We start from the raw sequence: 22,720 nt of genomic DNA on the forward strand, positions 1-22,720 counted from the left end.
TCTCTGGCTCATTTTCTCCTCATAGAGAGTGTCACCTGGCTGAATATATGTCACATATAATAATTGTCTGTAATATGGGTGGGCTGAATTAAGTGAAAGTAGATGGGTACTTGGAACAACATGTTTAGCCATTTATTAAGTTGTCTAACAATTCAGAGCTATAAAATGTCTGTGAATTGGTAGTTAGGCTATTTTAGAACATGGGTTTAACTGGTGCAGAGTTAGGTAACTACGCGCAACTTTACAAACCTGTCAACTTCAACTTCCAGAATTCCTGAGCCAGTATGTGCCTTTTTGCAACGCAAGCAGCAGCAATGATGGATTTAATGTCTGATATGCATTTGCATATCAGGAGAAGATTCCTGTTCTGCTTTTTTAATTAATTGGAAGCTGCTGTCTTTTCAGTCTGTTGTCATTTAGTTTTTACTCTTTGAAGGATTCCATCTGAGGTGGGTGGCTAGTAAATTCAAAAATAAATCAATCAATTCTAAGATACTCATTTAAATAATCATATATTGAAAATACAGCATACCCGAAACCTACCTACCAACCTACCTTCTTCCTAGCTTATATGGAGATTTCAATTTTTATTTGTACAATAGCAACCCTGTGAGGTAATCATTCTCAAGTAAGGACTTGATACTTGTTGAGTTACCATTCTTGGTTAATGTTGAATTATTATAGCAACATGGTTCTTGAAGAAAATCTGTTTGTGGTTGGTAGGAATCAAAAACTACTTCGTGGCACACAATCCATCAATCAATCGCCACACAATAAAGACTCCATTACTTTATTTTGAAATAACAACCCATACTGGAAATTCAATTTGGAAAACAACCTAGTATTCTTTTATACTGCCATGTTCCTACACACGCAGCAGAACTTGAGAAAATGTTGAACCAATATCTCATTTGAAGTTCCTTCTCTCCTGTAGTTCGTAAACTTAACTTGCAGCCTTCTCCATTGATTGCAATCCAGTCTATAGTATCCTATGGTAGTTCATTAACAGATTATGATTTCGCTGTCCGGCTTTACAGCTTTATCGGTGTTTTGAAAGTTGAAAGGTGTAAAGCAAAATTTCCAGCTGACAAATGGATCCACATCCCAAGAATCTTCAGGAAACACAATGTCTTGGCCTCTCACCCAACATGCAACCCCAATAAGAAAGCTGTTGACAAAACAAAGCCAGGGGACGTTCATCTCAATGTGGGCAGGAATCTCTGCATTAAGTAACACAATGAGCATTTGGAGCATAACGAATGGCGTCCAAGTGCCCATAAAGCTGATCAGAAGTCTTGTCAAAAGATGTTTTGAACGATCTCTGGAGCTGCCCTCAAGTTCATAAGGAAATAACAGAACAATGTCTTTTTCAAAGGAAATAAGCTTAGTGGACTGCACCATATTTATAATTTCTGACCAACAGAAAACAAGAACCAAGCATATTATGATCAATATACCAAGTGAGAGCCAATAAGTTTGGCTGCTAATGTAGAAAGGACATTGATGCTCATCATTGTCATTATTTATGTTCAGCCATAAAGAAGTGCTCCGAAGATTCAGAACGTAACCAAGCACAGAAATCCATGTGAGTATCACAGCAACTGTGTACAGTGATTTCCAACATTTGTTCTGGTATTTGGAAGTGTGGGTTATTGTAAAGCAATAATCCAAGCCAGCTATCAAAAAGACTGGGTAATGTAAAATCCCATAGACAAAGGAGGTAATCTGAGGCAAAAGACAGATGTGATACTCAGTAAATCTAATCTCCCCAATCAAAATATTCAGATTACAGAAAATGAGAGTCATCATCCCCAGAAGTATCAAGTCAAAGATAGCTAGTGAAATGCAGAAATAGCTCATAAAGCTCTGATGATGACGACTGTGTTTTCTGACTTGCAATAGAAACAAATTGAGAGATACTTTCCCCAGCATGATAAACAGCAAAGTTCCATTCGCTTCAGAAGGTAGGACCATATGACCATTTTTAAAATTCAAAAACAATGAATTGATGACTGCAGCCATGATTTTTGGGAATGATGACAGCCGTTTCAAGCAATAGCTCATTCCTAAAACATCAAGAAAAGATATTAATTAATCTTAAATTCTGAAAAAATAAGATGAAATTTTCCAAAGAGTGAGCTACATACTTACCTCTCTCTCTCTCTCCCTCTCTCTCTCTCTCTCTCTCTCCCTCTCCCTCTCCCTCTCTCTATCTCTATCTCTTATATTGCCACCTATCTACAAATGTGACTCTGGGCAATGTGTACCATAATAAAGCCAACAATTAAAATATTGTTCATAAACCAGTAAAAGCAATTAAACATAAATAGAAACAAGATCACAATAGAACGTATCAGGTTTGGGGTTTTTTGTTTGACTCCTGGTGATTACCTTGACAAGTGCCTGCAGTTCTTTTGTCAAGATTTTTCAGGAGTGGTTTGCGCCCTTGCCTTCTTCCTAGAGCTGAGAAAAGGTGACTGGTCCAGGTTCACCCAGCTGGCTTTGTACCTAAAGCAGGACTAATCTCCCAATTTTTAGTCAACAGTTCAAACTATTCCCAGATAACAGGGCAAGACTGTGGCCAAGGCATCTCTGCAGGATGTGCATCAATGCTGGCATTTAATTGAGCACAAATTTGAGGTATTTTGTTCAACAGATGCTGTGAATATTCTTCAGCATGGAGATAAATCTCTTGAGTCCTCCTTACCCAGCGGATCACCCTAAACAAGGCCACCCAATGGCATGCAGTACGGATGGAGAAGTTTCCATCAGAAACAAACCCTAGCAATTTCTGGAACTCTTCTGGATTCATCAGGAGGATTTTTTAATCAGGTTCGCCGGATTCGCCAGTTGCGTTCCTTTCTGGATCGGGACTCCTTACGCACAGTCACTCATGCCCTCGTCACCTCCCGCCTGGACTATTGTAACGCTCTCTATATGGGGCTCCCCTTGAGGAGCACCCAGAGGCTCCAACTGGCGCAGAGTGCGGCCGTGCGGGTGGTAATGGGAGCGACATGGCGCTCCCATGTAACACCCCTCCTGCGCGAGCTGCACTGGCTCCCGGTGGTCTTCCGGGTGCGCTTCAAGGTTTTGGTTACCACCTTTAAAGCGCTCCATGGCTCAGGACCTGGGTACTTGCGGGACCGCCTACTACCACCAATAGCCTCCCACCCACCGGTACGCTCTCATAGAGAGGGGCTCCTCCGGGTGCCGTTGGCCAAACAATGTCGACTGGTGGCCCCCAGGGGGAGAGCCTTCTCTGTGGGGGCACCTACTATCTGGAACGAGCTCCCCCCGGAGATATGGAGGATCCCGGATCTGTGCACCTTCCGCCACGCTCTAAAGACCTTTTTATTCCACCAGGCGAGCCTGGCCTAACTTTCTCCCTCTTTTTAAACAATTTTAATAATTTTAATATTTTTAATACTCAAAGTTTAAATTTGTTTTAAATTGATTGGGGTTTTAATTTGTCTGGGCCAAACTATTTATTTCAATTTTATTTCTGCTTTTTAAATTTTGTATATATGTATTTTATTGTTGGCTGTTCACCGCCCTGAGTCCTTCAGGAGTAGGACAGTATATAAATCAAATAAAAGTAAAGTAAAAAAGTAAAAGTTGCTGAATAAAACAGCCTACCTCCCTGCAACAGGAACAGTGCCAGAGAATCTCATGGATACATAGGAACCATAGAGAGCTACCCCCAATTCCAGATCACACTGCCAGTTTTTGACAGTAAAATCAAATGAGACGTGTGACCACTGCTCCGTGTTGAGGATGGATGACCTGGGATAGGCCCATGGCTGTCATAATGGCTCTGTTAAGCCACCTACAACCCCACGCCTAAGGAAGGCAGACTGACGTTCTCCAGGACCATGAGCCCAAGGAACTCTACCACCAACCCCAAGACAGAGTTGAGGCAGACAGATTGATACATAGTAGGCAAAGTGGTATAACAATGCCAACTAATCTCTAGAGCCCAATTTAAGGAACAGGGTCTTATTTACTGAGTGTATGAAATATGAAACCGACAAATAAATGAATGTAAATACGCACACAACTTTGGGAGCTTGGTTTAGAGGCAAGATTCAAACTTTTAAAAAGGAGCTCGAGAAGATGTAATTAAAAGTTGGATTGTATATTGGGTTTAGATTAATCCTGACAGGGGCAGGTTTAGGATGTGTGTGAATAATCCCACCGAATTATATCCCTTTTTAAAACTTTTTTTTTTTTTAGAAAAAACTCATTTCACAGAAGATGAACAATATGAGAGAATTTCCCACTCATACAAGAAGGGAGAAAAACTCATTGTGCAAAAGAAACAAACAGAAATAACATTTTCCTTAAACAAAGCTCTGATTTGCATATTTTTCTTTTCCTTTCTTTTCCTTTTTATCCCTTTCTTTTCTTTTCCTTTCCCCGTCCCCTCTCCTCTCCTCTCCTCTCCTTTCCTTTCCTGGAGTGTTTCCTAGTTCAGGAACATTCTTGAACAACAGAACAACAATGTGTCATTGAAAGCTAATGCTTGATGGTCCTCTCGAATTTAAACAAAAATTAAAAAATAAAAGTGAGAGGGAACGTAGAGGTACAAGAGCAGATGTCCTATAGTTGCCTGGTGGATAATATGCCTTTTTAGTTAAAATACCTCGCATGAAAAGAATATAAAAAGTATACACTTGCCATAACATAAACTCAGAAAAAGAGCAAACCAGAACAAAATAGTAGCTTGAGTTTGTAAATACCAAATAAAGATTAATAGCCTGGAAAATACAGCTCTCTCTTTATATAAACAGGTGATCTCTGATCTGCATCGGCCAAGCATTGTTTTCATGCACTCTATAAATTACTTTCTCATACAAGCACATCCATTCTCCTTCTTTCTAGCAAAACCACAAAAAAACAAGAGATGGAGGCAGGATGCAGACAGAGAAAAGGAAAGAGGGATTTGGGGAAAAAAGAGAAGAACAAAAATGGGTGAAGATGACATCCAACAAATGGTAGTCCAATCTCTTCCTGAAAGCTTCCAGTGATGAAGCTCCCACAACTTCTGAAGGCAACTTCTGTTCCATTGGTTGACTGCTCGGTCAGAAAATTTCTCATTTCCAGGTTGAATCTCTCCTTGTTCAGTTTCCATCCATTATTCCTTGTCTGGCCTTCAAGTGCCTTGGAAAATAGCTTGACACCTTCCTTTCTGTGGCAGCCCCTTAAATAATGGAAGACTGATATCATGTCACTCCAGTCCTCTTCACTAGACTAGCCATGCCCAATTCCTGCAACCATTAATAGTATGTTTTACTTTCTACTCCTCTAATCATCCTGGTTATTCTCCTCTGCACTTTTTCTAGAGTCTCAACATCTTTTTATAGTGTGGTGATCAAAACTGGATGCAATATTCTAGGTGTGGTCTTACTAAGGCTTTATAGAGTGATGTTAGGACCTCACTTGATCTTGATTGTATCCCTCTGGTAATGCAGTTTAGGATTGCATAGGCTTTTTTGGCTACCGCTGCACACTGTTGGCTGCTTGTCCACTGACTCCAAGATCCCTCTCACAGTTACTATTATTGAGCCTGGTTTCACCCAATCTATGTGTACTTTTGGTTTTCTTGTCTAAGTGTAAGACTTTACATTTCTCTACATTGAATTTCATTTTGTTAGAAATGGGCCCATTTTGTTAGGGCCCAGTGTTCAAGTCTGTCAAGGTCCATCTGGATCTTGAGCCTATCTTCTAAGGTGTTAGCTATTCCTGCCAGCTTAGTATCATCTGCAAATTGATAAGTTCCCCTTCTATTCCCTCATCTAAGTTGTTTATGAAGATATTGAAGAGTACTGGGCCTAAGACGGAATCTTGTGGTACCCCACTGCTTACTTTCTTCCATGTAGACGTAGACCCATTAAAGACTACTCGGGTACGGATTGTCAGCCAGTTACGAATCCATCTGATGGTGATAGTATCTATCCCACTTTTTTCAAGGTTACCAAGAAGTAGATTGTGGTCTACTTTGTCGAATGCCTTGCTGAAGTCTAAATATATTATGTCCACAGTATTTCGCTGGTCTACTAAATTAGTCACCATGTTGAAGAATGAAATATTGATCAAGACTTATCAGCCAGTGTAGTCCCACAGATTGTCCATATTCTGAACCAGTATGATTTGCAAACATCCAAAGTTAGGAACTATTGCAGAGGTGTTGGATTAGACAGTGGTCTGATTCAAGAAGCAATTTCTTTCGTTGTCAAGGTCGGGTTGCTGAATTTGCATTGTTGGAAATCTGTTATTTGGAACTGAATCATAATCCTCCCATAAGAAAGATGGGCCTATTAATTAAGTGGCACGATAGTGCACAACTCACGTTCAACTAAAATACATTTTGATGTACCTTCTATAGACCAGTACAGCCAATATTGAAAGAAACCATTTATTTGGATAGATGCAGCCTTATTTATTCAGACAGACAGACTCTGCAGTCAGCAGAAATGAACATTAATTCTGGAATAATGCAGCCTTTATCCATAGAAAGAGCTGGTCCACATCATATATGGCTCAGACAGTTGCATTTTACTACTCTGGAATCAGTGTATCTATTATTACCCTCTCTTTTTTTGTTCCTATTCTGATCCACACTCTTACCCTTTCAAATGTTACGACTCAGCTTAAAAAGATTGGGTTGCAGTCAAACTCTACCTACAATGTTCAAGCACAAAAAACATTGTTTGCTTAATTTGTTGCCACAAAAATAGTGCAAAAAGAATTATCATCAGATATTTGTAATCAGTGTTTAGTCCTATGTACTCAGCTACATCATTATATTTTACTCGGGGTGACTTTCACATTTTTAAAGCAAGCTTTTTAATTCTCCTATAGTCGGGCACGGCAGTCAGGATGGGTGGAGACTTGGTTGAGTTGCGATTGGACCGGGTCTGCAGAATTGAAGGAAGTCCCTCCTCCTGACTCTAGCTGTCAGTTTTTCGACTCGGTCGAGTTCGGACCAGTCGTGTCTAGGGACAGCGCTTCCACAAACAAAGAGATTGATATAGTTTAAAGTGTCTCTTCTGTGGCGTTTTTATCTGAGATCCGTTTTCCAGCGTGGGAAGCCTCTCTTGGCCCCGCTGAAGACCGCGCTGCGGTAGATTGCTGGCTGGCAAACTCATTGGCCACGCGCACGAGTTCGCTCCGTCGCGTTTCGGCCTTATACTATCTGACGGCTGCGCGAGCTCTGAGGAGATGACGATCGATTGCCCGGCAGCATATTTAGAGCGACGAGACTTCCGTGCTCCCCTTTTTAGTACAATCAGCCGGCTGGCTTGCACTTGGCCGAAAATTCCCCTCAGAGCGACTAATTGAGGCCTCCTTAGACAACAGGGCCCTCGCATCATCGGCCTGCGGCTTGTCAGCACACCAACGATTCTGCGCTACTGAAGTGCTTCGACCGGCTGGCTAGCACTTCGCAAGACCCTCTCCGAGGCTCTTGGCCCTTCCATATTGGATCCATAGTGAGTACAGTCCTCTCGGACCTACGGTGGGCCTATTCTGGCTTTTTAATTCTCCTGGCCCAAAAAAACACTATACAGGAGATAGGTTAGTTATAAAAGCAGAGATATGAGTCAATCTGATTATTAGGGTTTTTTCTAAAATGGTACAGACCACGGACAAAAAGACTTAAATTTGTTTTTTCCACGCAAAACTGTTGTGTTTTGCAAAATTCCTATCTTATTCTGCTATCATTAGTGTAGCTTTATACAATATAGATTTCACCATATTTTTCTGGATGCAACAAATAAAAAAAAGAATATTTGCAACTTATACATTTGTAATATTCCTATTAAGATTTCAGATTTTATATTCTACATTTTGCATTTTATCCGTTCCTTTTTACTGAAATATGTGAATGTGCCATATCGTATGTGCCATATGATATATAAAATAAGCAATACTTTACTACTATTCTCTCTCTATTCTTCTTTAAGCTAGCCTATCTCTATGTTGTTTTTATGTATTTTTAGATTAGCACTACGTTTTTATTATTTTAACTATTTTGCCTTTAAATCTTTCCTTTTCCACCCCAAGTCTCCAGCTTCGTAGCCAATTCAGTTCATTTGGACATGAAATGCCTTTTCACTATAGACTTGTGAAAGGGCTACTCTCTTCGCTCCCTACCCATCAACAGAATCCTCTTTCTGGAGTTGGCTTGTAGAGCTCTGCACGTGGGCTGCTACGAGCGATGGGTTTTGTATTCAGACCTGCTTGCACTTTCCAGATCCTAATTGGACTCTTTCCTTCCCCAAAATCTCAGCTCTGCCTCTCGAGAATTGAAGTTTTCTCTTGCTGTCTGAAGACTACAGTATTGATAAGGTGCTTGTTTTGTGGCTGGAGTTTCTCTTTCCAGTTCTTTTTTTGCACTGCAAACTCTCCATTTAGAGAGAGACTGGGGCTGTCTTCTCAAGTAAGGGAGGTCCTCGGCATACAACCATTCATTTAGTGTCCATTCAAAATTACAACTGTAATTTTCTGTATTGTTTAAACAGAGCTGGATTTATGAACTAGAAACCTCGAAATAACAAAGAAAAATTTTGTTCTCTTGAAGCTGCACTTATTACTATTCAAACTTTCCATTTAATATCGTGGACAGATTACATTGTCACTCTCTGTACACTTCTTGGATCTTATAAAAAAAAAGCCTACACTCTCTTTTTACTTTTTGTTTTTGCTGAGAAAAATTTGATATAAGTAGTATTGGACTAAGGAACTCAAGAGATTGAAGATTTTCTTTTTCTTTTCTTTTTTTTAAAAGTTTTTGTAAATCTTTTTTTTCCTTACTTTTTAAAGTTTTTGTTTTTTATTATTTTTTATTCTTTTTCTCTTTCCCTATTTTTTACCCAAAGGATTAAGGTGTGGAAGAACCTGAAGAACTATATTGGATTATTATTTTTTTCCTATGTTTTTTCCTCTCCAGTTTTTATAAATTTTTACCTTACCCTTCTTTTTTCTTTTTTTTTTCTCTTCTTCTCTTTCCCCTCCTCTCCTTTTTTTCTTTTTGGATTTTTGTCTTGGATTTTTCCGTTTGATTGGATTATAAAATGAGTAGGAAAGCTACAACAGTGGGATCAGCTGCAACTACGCCTGTACTATCACCTTCTGGCGGCCAAAGATCCATTCAGACCATGTTACAACAAGAGAAAGACAAAGACAAAGACAAAGAAGCGTCTCTACAAGCAATTTTACAAAATGTGCAAATGACAACTAGCATAGTACAAAGAATGGAACAACAATTATCTAAGGTGGAAAATCAACTATCTAAGACAGATGAAAAAGTGCAAAGGATGGAGCAGCAGTTACTCAAAACAGATGAAAAAGTGGATAACATCCAACAAGCAATGGTGAAATATGATGAGAGACTTTCTAAATTAGAGAAGAAAGAAGATCAAAAGGAAAAGAAAATGAAAGAAATTGAGTATAGACTGGGGGAGGTTGAACTTGAAGCCGGCAGGATAGTCAGCTGGGAAATGGATAAAGCTGAATTTTATCTAAGATTTCAAAATGTGCAAGAAAAGAAAGGAGAAAACCTGGCAGATGTGATGATTGGATTGCTGGCTGAAGCTCTAGAAATCCCCAGAGAAGTTGTTGGAGGGGGTTGACGAGATTTATTGAGTTTACACCAAATACTCTATACGCAATAAACTGTCAAGAGAGATACACATAAGATTTACTAAAAAATTGATCAGAACGCAAATCTTACAAGCAGCAAGGGATAAAACCTTGAAATATAAAGAAAAAGAAGTTGTGGTCTTGAGACAGATACCAAGGAAAATCAGAGAGTTGAGAAGAGAATATCAATTCTTGACCAAAATCTTGATTCAAAAAGAAATTAACTTTAGATGGCTGACCCCAGAAGGACTGGTTGTTACATGGCAATTTCAAAGATATAGATTGAATACAATTGACAAAGCAAGAGCATTTTGTGATTAATTTTTTCAAAGAAAAGACACGGAAATCCAAGTTGAACCCCAATCAGCAGTCCCATTAAAACTTACTGAGGAAGGATTGATATTCCTTGAATCGACTGAAGGAGCCGTTGGTGGAAACACTGAACCAAGAGAACAATGTGAGATAGATCGACTAGAGCAATAAAACCTATATATAAAGTATGAAGATGGAAGAGAGGAAATTAATCTCAATAAATATAAACAGACTCAATTCGGCCACCAAAAGACAGACAGTATTTCACAAATTAGAGAAATTAGAAGCTGATATGTCTACAAGTAGTACATGTTAAAAAACAGCATGAATACCTATTGACACAACCAAAATTGGGGAAGATTTTTTCATCACTAGCCCAAAACAAAAAAAGAGTAATATATATTAAAAAAAACAATTTTGGCGGAATGTAAATAGTCAGATTTGGACGGAAGAATTTTAATGATGGAAATACTTGATAATAACAGAAAAATTCTTTTAATAGCAATTTATGCTCCCAATGAAAACCAAAGTGACTTTTATAGAAGACTACACAATAAAGTAACTGAAATGGATTATGATAACATATGCATGATGGGAGATTTTAATGGAATTGTGGAGGAAAATTGGGACTACAAAACGAATAAAGTAACAAAGCACAGTAGGAAAATATTGCCAAAGTCCTTTTTTAAGATGATGGAGGAAATGAATATGAAAGATATATGGAGAGAAAGAAATAAAGAAAAGAAACAATATATATTTTATTCAGACAGACATTTATCACGGTCCAGGTTAGACATGATATGGTCAACAATGGAATTGTTGTTGAATATAAAACATGTGGAAATAGAAATTTATGGGTGGATCATAACCTGGTGATGATAATTTGGAAAGGACAAAAAAGAAGAGCTAGATGGACTTCAAATAATACAATATTAAAAGAGCAAGAGTTTGTGCAGAAGATGGAAAGAGTTTCCTTCTTTAAGGACAACAAGATGGAAAGAGTTTTCCTTCTTTAAGGAAAACAAAAAAGATGAGACATCTATACAAATCCGCTGGGATACAATGAAGGCATTTGCTAGAGGATTAATTATAGATTATACAAGAAAAAAGAATGTAAAAAAAAGATTAACACTGACTGACAATTATAAAAGACTTGTGAAGGAACTTCAGAATGATCCACATAAGAAGACTGTCAAAATTAAAATGAATACAGTAAAACATAAAATGGATCTATTGGAGAAGGAAGAACTGACTCAGAAGATAAGAAGTGCTAAACAAAATTATTTTGAAAATGCGAATAAACCAGACAGATGGCTAGCATATAAATTGAAAAGGGAAAGAGAATTGAGGAACATAACACACCTTATTGATGAACAAGGGGAAAGCAAATTTGGACATAAAGAGATGGGAAAGATTATACATGAGTTTTACAGAAAACTTTATAAAAGAAAGACAATAGAGAAGGAGGAAGTACTTAAAAGATGCAAAGTTACCTCAGATTAGTAAAGATATTGAGGAGATGTTGGAAAGAAACATAACGATGATGGCGTTAATAGAAGCAATTAAGAAACAAAAAAATGGCAAAGCACCAGGGCCTGATGGCCTACCAGCTGAATATTATAAGACATTACAAGAACCTTGACTATCCCATTACTGGAGGTGGTGAATGAAGTGATGATAAAGAAGGAAATACCCAAATCTTGGACAGAGGCATATATTACTTTGATTCATAAAGAAGATACAGACCCACAACAAATCAAAAACTATAGACCTATATCCTTGTTAAATTCGGACTACAAAATTTTTGCTTCAATATTGGCAGAGATATTTAAGAGATACTTAAATAATTTCATACATTCAGATCGAAATGGATTTCTTCCAAAAAGACAAATTAGGGACAACATAAGAATAATCTTGGACACTTTAGAGTATTATGAAGCACACCCTGAAAAGCAGATGGCTTTGGTTTTTCTAGATGCGCAAAAAGCCTTTGACTTTAACTGGCAGTTTATGACCCTTCAAATGGAAAGAATGGGCTTTGGGAGGAAATTTGTACAGGCCATTGAAACTATCTACTCTAAACAAATGGCAAAAGTAATGATAAATGGAGAACTGACGGATGCGATTGAAATAGAAAAGGGCACGAGACAAGGATGTCCTTTATCCCCATTGTTGTTTATATTGACATTAGAAGTTTTAAATAGACATGTCAGAGGAGAAAAAGAGATAAAGGTCATGAACATTCGAAAGGAAGAATACAAGCTCCAAGCTTTTGCAGATGATTTGGTTTTTATCATTGAAGAATCATTAAGAACAATAAGTAAACTAATATAAATTATTGGAGATTTTGGAAAAGTAGCTGGTTTGAAAATTAACAAGGATAAAACGAAAGTAATGACTACAAATATGTTGAAAAAACAGAAAGAAGAGTTGATGGAGATTTCGAAAATGCAGATTACAAACAAAATGAAATACTTGGGGATACATTTAACACCAAGATGTAGTGCTTTGAAAGAAAACAATTACAACAAGCTTAAACAACAGATAGGGCAAGATTTGTTGAAATGGGGCAATTTACAATTGTCTTTGATTGGTAGAATTTCAACCATTAAGATGAATGTCTTGCCTAGAATCCTGTATTTATTTCAGACAATTCCAATCAAGTTGGATAAAGAATTTTTTATAGACTTAGATAAAATGATAACGAGATATATATGGCAAAGGAAAAAGGCGAGAATAAAGTTAAAGCTATTACAAGATGCTAAATCAAGGGGGGGCTTCGGTTTGCCCAATTTTGAATGGTACTATCAAGCTGCAAGTTTAACGTGGGTGAAAGAATGGATAACTCTGAGGAATACTAGACTATTAAATTTTGAGGGACATGATTTGTTGAAGGGTTGGCATGCTTTCTTATGGTACAAAGGAACAAAAATACAAGGGTATTTCAGAAGACATCAAAAACGTGAAGCTTTATGGCTGAATTCGGAGAAGGTTAAGAAACTTTATTATTTGAAAATACCTGTTTGGATATCTACAGCAGAGGCTTTTTCTTATCCCGTAATATTTAGAAAGGAACAAACTATTAGGTATAGTGAACTATTGGATGAAAAGGGTGAACTCAAATTAAAACAGGAACTAGAGGAACAGGGATTTAAGATGGATTGATTTTCATATATGCAAATATTTTCTAGGTATCGAGAAGATTGTAAGCAAAAAGGGTTTTACAATGCTTTGACTAATTTGGATAAGATTTTAATGGGAGCTAATGATCATATTATTAAAAAGCTGTATGGGTTTTTGCTAGAGTTAAAACTGAAAGAAGAACAAGTTAAAGAATCGATGGTAGCATGGGGGGAAAATTTTGGTTATGGGATTGATTTAGAAAAATGGCAAAAATTGTGCTCTCATAACTATAAAATGACAATGTCTACAGCATATAAGGAAAATTTGTATAAGATGTTTTACAGGTGGCATTTATCCTCATCGAGAATCGCCAGAATGTTCCAGAACAAATCAGAGAGGTGTTGGAAATGTCATCAGACCCCAGGATCCTATTACATGTGGTGAACATGCCCAGAAGCAAGGAGATATTGGACTAAGATACACATGTGGTTGAAAAAAATGACCAAGAGACACATAGACTTTAAACCAGAGATATTTTTATTAGGGATTTTACCAGAAATATATAACAAAGAACTGCAGTATTTAATTGTGAATCTTCTAACAGCAGCTAGAATTGTATTTGCTAAAAATTGGAAAGAAGAAATGATACCTACAGATGAAGAAATTATTAGGAAAATGTTGGACTGTGCCGAAATGAGTAAATTGATATTTGAAATAAGAGAGCAGGAAGAAAAACAATATTATTTGATATGGGACTTATTTTATCATTGGGTAGATAATAAAAAATGGTGATATATAAGTAAATGTTGAAATACTTTAAATGATGATACAACTGATATATTTTATATAAGAATAAATTTTGGATATGTAGTAATATTGTGAAGAGAGGAGAGGGCACTAGGGATGCAAACCGACCGATGTACTGTCTGTACTTGATTGAATGAATGATGTTTGTATGTTTTCTTTTTTTTTCTTTTTTGTTTTAAAATAAAAATGATTTTGGAAAAAAAAATTACAACGGCAGTTAAAAAAAAAGGTGACTTACCACGGATGACCATTGCAGCAGTCCCACCGTCACGTGATCAAAATTTGTTCCAAAGGTGCTTTTTTTTTCAAGAGGCAACTGGGCTTCCTTGTTTTTTTCTTTGAGGACGTTTTGCTTCTCATCCAAGAAGCTTCAGCTCTTCAGAAGATTCTTGGATGAGAAGTGAAACATCTTCAAAGAAAAACCAGAAAGTCCAGTTGGCTCTTGAAAAAGCGCTTTTGGGGCAACCATGATCTGGATTATTGAGAATCTCCATAGATGAATAAATTTCTAAACCCAGGTCGGAACTGGTGGATTGTCACCACAGAAATAGCAATAACAATATAGCAACTTAGACTTACATACCGCTTTACAGTGCTTTTACAGCCCTCTCTAAGCAGTTTACAGAGTCAGCCTATGGCTCCCAACAACCTGGGTCCCCATTTTACCAACCTCTGAAGGATGGAAGGCTGAGTCAACCTTCAGCAGGTCAGATTAACATTTGCAATCCATCTAACCAGTGCACTACCTCAAAATTTTGTTACCAAGGAACAGTTTTGTTTTTTTTTTAAATATATTTTGGGTGCAAAACTAAGGCAGTGGGATAAGGTATCTTCGTTGGCAATAATTGTTTGGCAGTAACTATTGGACAGGAAAACAAATTAAGATTGGCTGACAATTCTCTGCAAGTAATGTCGACTCACGAAGAAATAGCCTGGCTCAAGGTCACCCAGCTGGCTTTGTGCCTAAGGCAAGTCAAGAACTCACAATCTCCTAGTTTCTAGCCTGGTGCCTTAACAACTACATCATACTGAGTCTTCCCTCCTTGGTTTACTCATTGAGATTTTAATATTGCCTAGCAATTTTTGAAAAATTCCCTTTTAGATTTTTTTTTTATACAGCTTTCTAGAGCAGTAGCTCCAATTTAGGAAAAAACTAACTACACGTAACCCTTGACTTACGATCACAGTTGAGCCCAAATTTTATTTATTTTATTAGTCATATTTCTATGCCGCCCACTCTCCCGAGGACTCTGGGCGGCTTACACCAAAGACAGTATACCAGGGTGGATAAAAATCAATGATTTTTTAAAAAAAATCAAAAAAATCTGATTTTTTTGATTTTTATCGAATTTATTTTAATAAAAAACTTTTGGGGTAACAATCTATCGTAAGATAGTTTTCTATTTAAGATACATAAATAATTTAGTTTATTCAGCATGAAATGGAGCTTAGTTATGTAGCATGAGGCTGTATATTCTGCAACACTGGGACTATCGGTGAGTCAACAGTGGGTCAAAGGAGTAGCAGAGATGACAGTTGCTCTTTAAAAATTATGATTTAAATCGAGTTGATTTAAATCAAGCCTTTTTACTAGTGATTTAAATCATGATTTAAATCAAATCCACCCTACAGTATACTAAATAGCATATTGCCCCCAACAATCTGGGTCCTCATTTTACCCACCTCAGAAGGATGGAAGGCTGAGTCAACCTTGAGTTGGTGAGATTTGATCCGCTGATCTGCTGAATTAGCAGTCAGCTGAAGTAGCTGCAGTACTGCACTCTAACCACTGCGCCACCTCGGCTCAATATGTCTGTTGCTAAGTCAAACAGTTGTTAAGTGCATTTTGCTCATTTTACCACCTTTCTTGCCACTCTTGTTAAATGAATCACTACAATTCTTAAGTTAGCAACATGGTTGTTAAGTGAATCTGGCTTCTCCATTGACTTTGCCTGACAGAAGATCACATACAAGATCACATGCCCCAGGATACTGCAACTATCATATGAGCCAGTTGCCAAGCATACAGATTTTGATCACATAAACATGGGGAATGCTACAATAGCATGAAAAACAATCATGTCACTTTTTTCAGTGTTATTGTAACTTCAAACAGTCACTAAACACATGGTTGCACATCAAAGATTCCAGCGGTGGGTTTCACATTTTGTTGTGAAACCCACCGCTGGGTTTCACTGGTTCGCAGCACACGCGCAGACTCGCTTTGTGCGTGTGCCCGCTTTGCGTGTGCATCTACCTTCCACACGTGCTTGACCTTCCACGCATGTGCTTTGCTCGCACACCCGCCTTCTGCACATGCACCCGGCCTCAAAAACGTGCCTAAATAGGACGGCATAGAGCCGGGCAGGTGGGCGGGCCCACCTGCGATTTCCGCTACCGATTTTTATTTATTTATTTATTTAATTTATATACCGCCCTACTCCCAAAGGACTCAGGGCGGTGAACAGCCAAACAGTAAAAATACATAGATACAAAATTTAAAAACAAAGTAAAATCGAATTAAACAATTTGGCCCAGATTCACCCAAACCAGTTCAACCGGCTGAATACCATCTCTGAAAGACTCCCTGCATTGCTCTTTTTCTACTAAAGACTAGTCAGACCATAATAGTAGAAGTTAATTAATTTGATCGTCCTACCAAGGAGAAATTCGAACAATGTGTGTGGTCTACCAAATCAGACAAATAACACAAGAGTTCATTCTATCTCTCTCCTCCCTTTCAAATTTTGAAGTTTGAATTTTAGAAATCTTGTTTGACAGAGTGATTTGTAATCCTCTGAAGAACATTCTGAGCATGCTAATGTCACAATGAGCCAATAAAATCTGGATTAATTTAATCTTGATTGTAAAGACACACAGTTAAACAGAAATTAAAATAAACCAAAAATTAGAAACCGCAAGCTCGTTCTTAAAGAGCTTCCTTTGCAATTTGAAGCTCTCAGTTCTTATATTCCAATACATACTTCCTTGCTTTTGACAGAATTAAAATTTTAAAAAACATCATTTCCTCAAAAGCTAAATAAAAGACAGGTGCATGTACAAGAGACTTCACAATATTGAGGAAGAACTTCATCCGCTATTTATGTAGGAAATGAACTGACCATACTGGTAAACAGGAAATAAATCATTGGTTTATTTTATTGCTGGTTTCTTTTCCTTTTTCTTTTGTAGAAGCTGCTGCGGTATTAAACGCATTACTGCTATTAGCCCTTAACTTCTTAAGGCACCCTTCATAACCTGTAGCGGACTACATCTTCAGGAATATTATATTATTGTAAATAGGCAGGCTCAAGGCACCTGTGCAAATTCAGATACTTTATTTAAATCAACAAAGCAAGACTACCACTAGGGAAATAGCAACAGCCAGGTATTCTTTCCTCAAATTAACTTTTATTAAATCCTTGACGTTTTAGAACTTCTATTTAAATTCCCAACACATGCAGTTTAGAAAAGGGTCATAGCAAGGAAATGTGAGCACAGGTAATGTGCAGATAACTGTGAAAGCTAACAAGAGGTGTCTATTATTTTCAACGCCTCATTGTGTAAGGCAAAGAAATTCCCAGATGTATCCAATGCCAGCTCAGACAAAGAAAAGGTGTGAATTGCCAACAGCAAACAATTACAACTACCACTGTTGCTAACACTGTTTAGCGATTTGTATTTGTTATCTAGGTAACAAGTGATTTTTCCATCACAGTGGATCTCTCCTTTCTAATAAAGGAACGAATGCATATTTACCTACTATTAAAAATGTGTTGCAATAAATTGGGCTATGCAAACTGCATCTTCAAAATTGGCCTATACAGATAGTCCTTGATTTACAACAATGACCGTTTAGTGACCATTCAACAGCACTGAAAAAAATGACTTATGACTATTTTTTATATTTATAATTGTTGCAGCATCCTCAGTCAGGTGTTCGAACTTCGAAGTTCGAAGTTACAACGGCACTGAAAAAAATGAAAGGAGTGACTTATGACCTTTTTTCACACTTACAACTATTGCAGCATTCTCATGGTCACCTGATCCAAATTCAGAACTTGGCAACTGACTCATATTTGTGACTGTTGCAGTGTCCCAGGGCCATATGACCACATTTTGCAACCTTCTGACAAGCAAAGTCAGTTCACTTAAATTATTATTATTACTAATTTAACATCTGCAGTGATTCCCTTACCAACTGTGGCAAGAAAAATGTCGTAAAATATGGCAAAACTCTCTTAACAAATGTCTCACTTTAACAGAAATGTTGAGCTCAGTTGTGGTCGCAAGTCGAGGACTACCTGTATTAGGGTTAGAAAGGAAATGAGAAGGAAAGAAGCAGGACAAGTTCATTAAATCATGATGTATATGTATGTGTGTGTGTGTATATGTGTTGAGCAATGCAATTTTGACTGAAGGAAATTAATGGATTAAGATATAAACAATACAATAATTCAGTATAAATAGTTCTCCAATACCCAGATGAGGGACGTGGTGGCTCAGTGGCTAAGACACTGAGTTTGTCGATCAAAAGGTCGGCAGTTCAGCGGTTCGAATCCCTAGTGCCACATAACGGGTGAGCTCCCATTACTTGTCCCAGCTTCTGCCAACCTAGCAGTTCGAAAGCACGTAAAAATGCAAGTGGAAAAATAGGGACCACCTTTGGTGGGAAGGGAACAGCGTTCCGTGCGCTTTTCAGCATTTAGTTATGCGGGTCACATGACCACGGAGACGTCTTCGGACAGCGCTGGCTCTTTGGCTTTGAAACAGAGATGAGCACCACCCCCTAGAGTCGGGAATGACTACCACATATGTGCGAGGGGAACTTTTACCTTTACTTAATATCCAGATCTCTCTTTCGACAAAGATTGGCTTTATTCTCATCATTTCCTTTTAAACTTTGGACCAGAAATCTCATTTACTGAAGGTGAACTCCAACCTTCCAGTTTCTTAATGTTTGTCTTTATTGTCTCCATGAAGAATATCTTACTATAGCACAACAAAGTTTGGTTGTATTTTTTTGCCAGGAAAATACTATTATAACATGATGAAGAAAGGGTTATCACCACCATAAAAATTACTTGAACTTACACCAGAATGTGAACTGGGTTCATTCTCCTTAAACAGAGCGTATCATGGTTTAGATCCTAACGTTACATTTATAGAAGATGACATTTACCAAAATATTTTTTTTCAAGTCAGGTGCTGAAAATAGTGTAACTTTAGCTTTTAAAAAATACAATAATTATAATTCCTGCATTGAAAGCAAAGTCTAAATGCACAGCTAAAAGGACATGAAAGTGCTTTCCAAAAGGATGTAGGTTGGGCTATAAATTAAAATATTTTTAAAATACTTGCCACGGATAATCTATTAGGAAACACTTGCATAATTCTAGTAGAAATTCTCCCATATTTTAATAGTATTTGTGTGAAATAAAACCTCTTCATTTTGGGCCAGAATCAGGGGTGAAATCCAGCAGGTTCTAACAGGTTCTGGAAAACCAGTAGCAGAAATTTTGAGTAGTTTGAAGAACCCGCAAATACCACCTCTGGCTGGCCCCAGAGTGGGGTGGGAATGGAGATTTTGCAACATCCTTCCCCTGCCACACCCACCAAGCCATGCCCACAGAACCGGTAGGGAAAAATTTTGGATTTCACCCCTGGCCAGAACACATATAAGAGAGAAAACACAAATTGTGACGGTATGTTACTGAAGTAAATGTTAATGAGTAAAAAAGGAAGAATGAAATGTTAGTCTTCTCTTAAGATATGATAGATGTTGTATCTATTCTCAGCGCCTCTGCCTCTATGGACATAATCACCTATTAACCTACTACTATTTATACCACTACTTACACTGCAAACTTTATCAGGAACTGAGCTAGATTTATTACGCCCTTGCTAATCCAATTGACTCAATCTAGTTCAGAAGAAAAAAAAATCTAATTTTTGTTGTCTGATGAAAACAAACAGAATCAACAAGTTGCATTATTTGCAATGGCTGCAAGGAAGATACTAAAGGACACCCTCACAATTAGTATTAATATTAGAGGGAATGTATTGAACTGACGTGATCGCTATAATTTTATATGTATTTTTATATGTATATGTACCTATGATTGGAAATAGTAGTAGTAGTTGTGTTAACCTAAATCATGGTTTATTCAGTCAGCCACATTTTTGAAGGGTTTGCACAACACAGTGAATTGTAAACTAATGAGCTGAGCTGGATTTGGACGCTATGATGCGTTTGAATGGTTTATAATTGAGTACATAGTGTTGTATAAACACAGTCTTATTTGGATAAGAAAAGCAGGATTTTTTTCAGAGTGATACTAAAGGTGACACCATTATTAACCAAAATTATTCACGCGCTTTGTGCGCGCGACACTATTTATAATGGAATTATGGTCAATAGGTGGTCAACTTGTATCTGAAAGCAGTGCAATTCATTTGTAGATCAGAGCTAGTATGATTTACAATAATGATTGTTCGTGCAAAATAAAATAAAAGATCCTGGCCTTGCTTTCAACAGCGTTATTTTCTACACATAAATGGTATTTTTTTAAAAAAATACAGAAGACCTGTATCATTTATCTGAAATAGTGCAAATCAGACAAAAAGCATAACTGCCAATCAAGCCATAATAATATTTTGTCTATTCAATAAACCCTGCCACCGTCTTTCTTAAATCATGGCGGCCACAGCTAAGGGGCAGCACAGAGCGGATCCTGGCTAATTTCGAAAACCTAAATAGGATTGGACCGAGTGGGTTCCCAGATAAGATGAAGACACGGCAGCCTGGGAAATTATTATTAATAATTATTATTATTAATAATAATTATAATGCAAGGACAATGACGGCGTGAGATCGTCATATATCGCGGTCAAGTTACACCTAGGTGTGGTAGGAGAGCCGTGTTAGCGCAACTGGAGAAGGAGTTTACCGGATCCTTCCCGATTGTTGTTGTTTCTTCTGTGTTTGGGATCTCTCGGGCGCCCGTGGATTTCTCAGGATGTCGCCGTTACTACCCTGTAAGCGTCCACCAGAGACTCTTTCTCTTTCCAAAGGCGAAGTATTAAACACCCCGGAAAGGGGGGTTGGGGGGGGATCAAAACTTCTTTCCTAAACCCGCCAGCTGAATCCCAGCCGCCCGTTTAAGTTCCTTGGTTGAGTCGGGTGGGCGGCTGCAAAAACCGAATCAATTTCTCCCTGCCTTACAACGAATGAAACCGCACGAAGTGGACACTCACCCGAACTTAAGCCGACTTCAGTCGGGAGGCAAGACAAGGCGCTTAAAAAACCAGAACAGGCGGGGAACAAATAGGACATCTCCCCGCGCTATCTGTTGCGCGCTGCTAACTCAGACCTGAAATAAGGGGGATGGGGGACGACGACACAGACCTTACATAGCTCCAGGCAGCCGCTCGGAAAAAAGCCAAAGGCGCTTTGCAGGAGCTAAGAGAAATCCGCTTCTCCCGTAGCGTAGAAGTGCAGCCCCGGAGTTCCCAAGCAAGTCACCGGCGCCTCTCCTCCCCCGCTCGCAGCCGGCGCAAAACGCGCCGCTTGCCTACCTTGCACGCGCGAACCGGCCACTCCCCAGGGCGGCGGTGGGCGAGGCTCCGACGGGTAGAACTGGCTCGTCGAAAGGCTACATACGGAGCGAGCGAAGGCTCCGTCCCGTCGTAGTGTGGAAAAAGCAGACAGGCCCCTTTTCGTCTACCCGCGCAGGCCCTTATTGATTCGCTTTACGGCGGGAGGAGCCGGGCTGCAGCTATGGCTATAACCGTCTGTGGAGATTCTCAGTCATCCAGGTCGTGGTTGTCCCAAAGGTGCTTTTTTCAGGAGGCAACTGGACTTTCTTGGGGGTTTTTTCGAAGACATTTCGCTTCTCATCCAAGAAGCTTCTTCATCTCTGACAGGACGGTGGGGAATGGAAGGATTTATATTCCTTGCAGACAGCTGGTCATTTGCATCCTTATAGAGGGTCCTTGAAACACTTGGAGGTTTATCTGTGTCCTCAGGGTCAGCTGAGTAGTGCAAATGGTTCCTGTAGTCTGCAATTTTTCCTCTGGAAATCCATTCCTACTCTCACACCATTCAAAGGGCGTTCATCCCAAATTGTATAGCTAAAAGTCTGTAGAGATTCTCAGTCATCCAGGTCATGGTTGTCCCAAAGGTGCTTTTTCAAAAGGCAACTGGACTTTGTTGTTTTCATTTCTCATCCAAGAAGCTTCTTCAGCTATAATAGGGTTATCCAGCTTTATTGAACCATTTGGTTTATTTAACCATAACAACCATATAACTCAGGAGTGAAATGCTCCTGGTTCGGACAGGTTCAGGCGATCAGGTAGCGATGGCGAGCAGTTCGGAGAACCCATAGCAAAAATCCTTCCCCCCCCCCCCCCCCCCCCGCCCAGCCTCCAGCTTGCTTACCTTAGCTACCGATCGCAACACCTGCCTTGCTTCGCTTGCTGTAATCCCTGCAATCCATTGCATCAGCAAGCAAGTGAATCTCCCTGCCTGTAATCAAGTTCATCGGTGAGCAACTCTATCTGCCTGCCTGCCTGCCTAAGTTTTTTTCCCCTTTGGGAGCTTTAAAAAAAATAGTTAATTGGGGGTTTTTTTAGTTCTTTTTTTAGACCTAGCCATTTAAAGTTTAGGAAGTTTTAAATTTAGCTGCTTTTATATAAAAATAAGATAAAATAATATTTCTGCAGCTCTGTGAGATTTTGTGTGTTTCTGTAGTGTTTCTAACTACACAAACAAACAAAATCTCACAAAGCTGTATGTGGAATTTTGTGTGTAAGTTGTGTGTAAAGTGTGAAAGTT

At 38.5% G+C, this 22,720-nt stretch overlaps 1 protein-coding gene across 1 annotated transcript; it reads right to left on the reverse strand.

Moving 5' to 3' along the window:
• Nucleotides 1-933: 933 nt before the first annotated feature.
• On the reverse strand, nt 934-21,362 carry GPR160 (G protein-coupled receptor 160). The gene is made up of 2 exons (XM_070946059.1): nt 21,293-21,362; nt 934-2,066 (listed from the first exon to the last, which is right to left on the reverse strand). The coding sequence occupies exon 2, from the start codon at nt 2,062-2,064 to the stop codon at nt 1,003-1,005; it is 1,062 nt and encodes a 353-aa protein (XP_070802160.1). The 5' UTR covers nt 2,065-2,066; nt 21,293-21,362; the 3' UTR covers nt 934-1,002.
• Between the last annotated feature and the right edge of the window lie 1,358 nt (nt 21,363-22,720).

Source organism: Pituophis catenifer, unplaced genomic scaffold (genome assembly GCF_029215685.1).
Source record: "Pituophis catenifer annectens isolate HBS135680 unplaced genomic scaffold, rPitCat1.0.hap2 SCAF_6, whole genome shotgun sequence".
NCBI lineage: Eukaryota > Metazoa > Chordata > Lepidosauria > Squamata > Colubridae > Pituophis > Pituophis catenifer.